The 6,972-nt window shown below is 33.7% G+C and overlaps 1 protein-coding gene across 3 annotated transcripts in view; it reads left to right on the forward strand.

Moving 5' to 3' along the window:
• SLC25A16 (solute carrier family 25 member 16) overlaps window positions 1-6,972 on the forward strand; it is a 36,274-nt gene that overhangs the window by 22,915 nt on the left and 6,387 nt on the right. For 2 of the 3 annotated variants that reach the window (XM_077778661.1, XM_077778663.1), the window contains exons 5-7: window positions 255-376; window positions 718-784; window positions 5,974-6,136. In XM_077778661.1, the coding sequence (XP_077634787.1) occupies window positions 255-376; window positions 718-784; window positions 5,974-6,136 (352 nt within the window). The remainder of the gene's footprint in view (window positions 1-254; window positions 377-717; window positions 785-5,973; window positions 6,137-6,972) is intronic. The other variant, XM_077778662.1, reaches the window with a different exon arrangement.

Below are 6,972 nucleotides of genomic sequence, written 5' to 3' on the forward strand. Positions count from 1 at the left end.
CATGATACACCTACACTATAATATTTTGGTGTTAACATAACTTCACAGTGTGAAGAATTTCAAAAGAGTTAGCAAATTGACCCTTTGCTCACAAGGTTGTTTTTCAACTGATAATATTATGATTTAATTCTATAAGTAATATCACTTTTGATTGCATTGGGTTTTCATCATAAGTATATTTTGAGAGCACTACTAATGATAGGAAAGAGATATATATTTTCTATTGCATTTTTAAGTTTTTTCTTTTTTTTCAGGTATGACAGCAGTTATCTGTACTTACCCTCTTGACATGGTTAGAGTACGCCTAGCATTCCAGGTGAAAGGGGAACACACTTATACAGGAATTATTCATGCATTCAAAACAATTTATGCAAAGGTATTTCACATTTACTTTTCTTGTTTATATTGTTTTTTTTTTTTAATGTGAGTTTTATGCCCAACATTGGCCTTAAACTCATGACTAAGATTAAGAGTCGCAGAGTCTACTGACTGAGCCAGTCAGGTGTCCCTATAATGTGTCCTTATATATTTAGAAAAATGTTTTGAATTTTATATAAACTTATTTATAGTTATTGATGTTAATGATGATTGTGACACATCTGTGTTTCAGGGTGGGTCCCAGAATAATTTTTTCATTGTAATGTATGCTTTTGTTTTTTGATGTTTGTCATAATAAACACAGTGTAATCTCACTTCTAATTTTTCTTCATTCAAAAGGAAGGAGGTTTCCTTGGATTTTACAGAGGCCTGATGCCCACTATATTAGGAATGGCTCCATATGCAGGTATTTTCAAATTTGGCAGAATCTTGGTCTTTTCTTTTTTTCTAAGAATGATTTTAAAATTTTAGCATTTTGTATTTAAGCCCCAATTCACTCTGAAATTATTTCTTTCCTCCCTAAAGATAACCATTTGACCCTTATTAAATAGTCCCTCCTTTCTCCAGTGATCTATAATGCTACTTTTTTTTTTTTTTTTTTTTTACAATGCTACTTCTAAAGGTAAGAATAGAGTGCAGTTTTATGAGTCTTTATATTTGGTCAGACAAGTCCCTTTACCTTATGCTTTTTTTTTCTTTCTAGGAAAGTAGGAACTATAGATATTCTGATATTTCCTGCACATTAAAAACATTTTTTAAAATTTTTACTTATTTTTGAGAGAGAGAGAGACAGACAGAGACAGAGTGTGAGCAGGTGAGAGGTCGAGAGAGAGGGAGACACAGAATCTGAAGCAGGCTCCAGGCTTTGAGCTGTCAGCACAGGGCCTGACGTGGGGCTCAAACTCATAAACAGTGAGATCATGATCTGAGCTGAAATTGGATGCTCACCAACTGAGCCACCCAGAAGCCCCTATTTCCTGCACATTTTAAAATCCATTTTGGAGTTGCACAAAAACACTTGTTCGGATTTTGAATGAAATTTTATACAGTTCTGGGACATTTTTGTTACATATATTTATAGATACCATATAAACTGTGTTGTGTCTTTTAGAAAATTACATTTTCAGCTTATTACTTGATTTCATTTTATATTATCTAATAGCTAGCCATTATCCTACTTGTTGGTATTATAGCCAGCCACCGTGTTACTTGTAGATATTTTGTGTTTCCTATGTGGGCAATTGTGTCCTGTCCACATTATATCATTTTTCTTATTTCCATTCTAATCCTTATTTCCTTATTTATTTATGTTTATCTTCACTTACTGTACTAGCTAAGGACCTACAGTGCAGCAATGAATAGAAGTGATGATGCTCGGCATTTTGGCTTGTTAATGATTTTATTTTATTTTTTTTATTTTTTATTTTTTTTTTTAAATTTTTTAATGTTTTATTTATNGTTAATGATTTTAAAAGGACTGTTTGTAATACTTCTTCATTTAGCTTAATGCTCATTTATGACTTAAGTAAGAATTTTTATCTGAATTGGTATTGAATTTTATCAGACACTCTCTCCTACATTTATGGAGGTGATCATATGGCTTTCTCCTTTAATCTGTTAATATGATAAATGGTATTAATAGATGTTCTAAGATCAACCCAAATTGGCTATGACATAATGACCTTTTTATATCCTGTTGGATTAAGTTTGCTAATTGTTGTTAGAAGTTTTACATCTAGGGGCACCTGGGTTGCTCAGCTGCCTAAGCATCTGACTTCAGCTTAGTTCATGATCTCATGGTTCATGAGTTCCAGCTTAAGGCTCTGTGCTGATAGCTCGCAGGCTGGTACCTGCTTTGGATTCTGTGTCTCCCTCTCTTTGCCCCTCCCCCACTCATACTTTGTCTCTGTCTCTCTCTCTCTCTCAAAAATAAAAAGTTTTACATCTATATTCTTAAGTGAGATTCCTTGTAATTTTCTTTTCTTGTAATATCCTTGTGTGGTTTGGGTATCAAGGTTATATAGGTCTCATAAATGAGTTGAGTATGTACTCATCTTCTATCTCTATAAGATGATTAGAATTATCTGTTTCTTTTGTTTTTTTTTGTTTTTGTTTTTTGTTTTGTTTGGTTTTTTTTAAAAATATTTTTATTTATTTCTAGGAGAGAGAGAGACAGCATGAGCGGGGGGTGGGGGTCAGAGAGAGAGTGAGTCACAGACTGAAACAGGCTCCAGGCTCTGAGCTGGCAGTCAGCACAGAGCCCGACGCGGGGCTCGAACCCACGAACCGCGAGATCATGACCTAAGCGAAAGTCGGACGCTTAACCGACTAAGCCACCCAGGCGCCCCAGAATTATCTGTTTCTTGAAAGTTTTCTTTGTGGATGATTTTTTAATGCTGGCTTAACTTCTTAAATGGTTGTAGGACTATTCAGATTTTCTATCTTTCATGAACCATTTTTGGTAATTCATACCTTTCTTTACCTTTTTGAATTTGACCTTTTTGTATTAATTTTTAAGTTTTTAGCACAAGATTTCCCTTATTTCTTCATATCTTATTTATATCTGCTCTATTGTCATGTTCCTTTTTTCAGTTTTATTTTTTGATCAGTTATTAGATTTTGCAAAGAATCAACTTTGGCTTTCATTTACTTTTCTAGTCTATCTTTATTTTCCATTTCATTGATTCTTGTTCATTTCTTAATTATCTCCTTCTTCCTTGGGTCTATTCTTCAGTTGAATGCTTACCTGTTTCGTTTTCAGCCTTTGGAGGTTTTTTTATTTCTAATGTGGGTTTTCCCCCCTAAATTCTGCTTTAGCTGCATCGTATGAGTTTATTATTTTATTAATTGTTTTTACTTAAAATTTAGAAATTTTCAAATGTATTCAAAAGTAGACAATAGTAGAATGAGCCACCATGCACCTATGACCTACCTTCAAAAGTGATCAACTCAGGGCCAGTCTTCTTTCATCTATGCCCTTAAATATTCCCTCCACTCACATCCCAAATTGTTTTAAAGCAAATTCACAGTATTCAGTATTCAGCTCTATATGCTTTTTAATTATTTTATCTTGTAAATGTTTTATTTTTGAGAGAGAGAGACAGAGACAGAGCACAAGTGGGGAATGGGCAGAGAGAGAGGAAGACCAGAATCTGAAGCAGTTTTGATTGTGCTCAAATCCACGAACTCTGAGATCATGACCTGAGCCAAAGTGGGATACTTAACTAATTGAGCCACCCAGGTGCCTCTCTATGCTTTTTTAAAAAGCATAACCATACACTATTATGAACTTTAAAAGTCTTTTTTTAAAGTTTATTTATTTTGACAGAGAGAGAGAGTGAGTGGGGGATGGACAGAGAGAGAGGGAGAGAGAGAATCCCAAGCAGGCTCTGCATTGTCAGCACAGAACCCCGACCTGGGGCTCAAGCTCATGAACCATAAAATCATGACTTGAACCAAAACTAAGAGTTGGATGCTTAACCAACTGAGTCACCCAGGAGTCCATAAAAATTTTCTTTATATCATCTAGTATATTATTGTTCAAATCTCTTCCCTTCCTCTTAATTTACAATTCATTTTTGGACAGATCAAGTTAATATTTGTCTAGCATATCTTTTTTCATCCTTTTGGTTTTTACTTTTTCATATCTTTATTTTTTAGGTATTTCTTTTGAAATCATTATATAATTGGATATCTTTAAAAATCTGGCCTATAAAATCTTTAATTGCCAATTAGTTCACCTGATAGTTATTGTGATTATTGATATATTTGTACTTGTTTCTATATCTTGCTGCTTAATTTCCACCTGTGGCTTTTCTTTTTATGTTTTTATATATTTCTTTTTTGTTCACTTATTTTGCCAAACTCTTACCCACTCTTTTATAAATGTATAAATTCATTTGCCTCCTCCTATGGTTGGTGGTCTTTAATTATGAGCCCATTACTTGATCTTAATCTCTGAGTTTCAGACCCAGTGATTCCATCTTCTGTAGGCTCAATAGCAAGATCTATCTCAATAGCTTTGCTGCTATTGGCATCAATATGTAGAGTCACTTCACTTCTCTCATGGGCCCACAACTCCCAAATGAGCTCCATCTTAAGTTTTTGGAAGGTGGTGGTACTGGATTCTTGAAGACCTTCTCATCCTTTTTGCAAGCCCCATAGTAACGACAAAGTCATTCAGAATACCTAGATTACTATTAATTATGCTGGAAGAAGAACTCTTTAATTGAACTCTTTAATTCTTTGCTCTATTTTCCTGTCTTTCTTTTTGTTTTTAAAATATATTTTAGGGGCACCTGGGTGGCTCAGTCGGTTAAGCATCCGACTTCGGCTCAGGTCATGATCTCAAGGTTCATGGGTTTGAGCCCCATGTCGGGCTCTGTGCTGACAGCTAGCTCAGAGCCTGGAGCTGCTTTGGGGTCTGTGTCTCTCTGGCCCTCCGCTGCTCACGCTGGTTCTCTCTTTCTCTCAGGAATAAATAAAAAAATATTTTAAAAAGCAATAATAAAATATATTTTAAACTATATAAGTTATAGTATGTATATATAATTTTGTTTCTTAGTTTTTCCTCATTGCGCAAACATTTTTCACATATTTCAGTACTCTTCACAAATATCATTTTTATTAATTGTGTCATATTTCACTAAGTACCATTCCACATCATTTAGGTATTTCTAATTTTTTTAACTCACATTTAATTTACTATGAATTTCACCATTGTGATCTTTTTTAGATTTTAGATAAAGCATTTGGAATAGGTTTCCCAAATATAAAAGTGTATGAATATTGTAAAACTGTATACTGTCATTTCAAAATGCTATAAATTTATAAGAATTTTGTATAAAGACTAAGTGCACATATTGAGCTATTCTAGACTGAGTTTTTTTAGTGCTCATTTCTTATAAAACATCAAGTATGTTTTAAATATATTTTAAAATTTAGTAGATGTCAAGGTATCTTGAATAATGCTTAGGTGATAGGGTTGCTTGAATTCTATTCTTCATTTTGTCAATGTGAGACTTTATTGAGTCTATTATAAAGATATGTAAATGCAAGCTCTAAGTGCATATTATTGATAATTTAATATTTATTAGATTTCATGTGTTTTGTGATTCAATATGAACATTCCTCTCATGGATACAACTCTTCCTTGGAGACAAAATTAGGCACTGAGTTAAAATAACAATTCTTTGTCACTTCTGAATGTTTGTTTTCATCTTATCACCATCAGTGTTATTGTGAATTTAAGTTGGCGTTTTTACTTGTAATTATTAATCATGAATTTAACTTTTACTGATGTGAAACCTTGGACAACTATTTAATTCTATTAATATATAAGGTGGCATTTGTCCCCAACTACTGCCTTTATTCAGTAAACTGAAGTATATATTAGCATGTGAAAACCATAGCTATAATTGTTATAGGTGGTTATCTTGTCATCTTTGTTATTTATAAACATTAATTAAGACTTTTTCTTTCAGAAATAAGGAAATGTATAGTTTGTTCCTTGAGTTAATTGGTTATGAAGAATGGTGTCTTTTCATGGTTCATGTAATGTTAAGCATTATGGTGAATTTATATTTTGTTTTTCAGGTGTTTCATTTTTTACTTTTGGTACCTTAAAGAGTGTTGGGCTTTCCTATGCCCCTACCCTTCTTGGCAGACCTTCATCAGACAATCCTAATGTCTTAGTTTTGAAAACCCACGTAAACTTACTTTGTGGTGGTGTTGCTGGAGCAATAGCACAGACAATATCGTAAGTTTCTTCATCAACTTAATTCAATCAAATGGCAGTTTCTCAATCTTGATTTTCAGCATAATTCATTTTATTTTCCCTAATACAATTTTTCAAATGTTTATTTTTGGGAGAGAGATAGAGAATATGAATGAGTGGGGGAGGGCAGAAAGTGAGGAGACAGAGGATCCAAAGTGGGCTCTGCACTGACAGCAGAGCCCGATGCGGGGCTCAAACTCACTAACCATGAGATCATGACCTGAGCTGAAGTTGGACACCCAACTGATTGAACCCCCCAGGAGCGCCAGGAGGCACTTCTCTTGCATTAAATCTTGAAGGCCTCTTTTGTGTCAGACAATGTACTAGGTTTGGACATTTGCCAAATATAAAGGTATTACTATATTGTAATTGAAAAAGTGGCTTCAGAGGATTTCCCTAGCCCAAGAGAGATTGGGTAGATGAAATAAAAAGAGGCTAGAACACTAAGAAGCAGGAACTTTTCAGAAACAAGAAGAAAAGCTTTCTGTGACTGAGGAGTATCCTGAAAAACAGGATGTAGTATTGACAAAAAGATGAAAAAGAGTATCCAATGGAAAAGAAAAGTCAAAGTAAGAAAAGTACTGAAAAGTAAGGTGTTCATTGGATTTTATAATCAAGGATTACTTTTGTGAAAGCAGATTCAGTGTACTTGTGTGTGGAAGCAGATCATACTAGTTTGAAGGTATAGAAGGAATGGTGGTGGTTTACATTTGGCAACATGGCTGTGCAGCCTTGTTCATTTGTGGAAACCTTTAGCTATTTTGATTTTTTTTTTTTTTTTTTTTTTTTTTTTTTTTTATTGTTTTTTTTTTTCACCT

Source organism: Crocuta crocuta, unplaced genomic scaffold (assembly GCF_008692635.1).
Source record: "Crocuta crocuta isolate KB4526 unplaced genomic scaffold, BGI_CrCroc_1.0 scaffold167, whole genome shotgun sequence".
Classification (NCBI taxonomy): domain Eukaryota; kingdom Metazoa; phylum Chordata; class Mammalia; order Carnivora; family Hyaenidae; genus Crocuta; species Crocuta crocuta.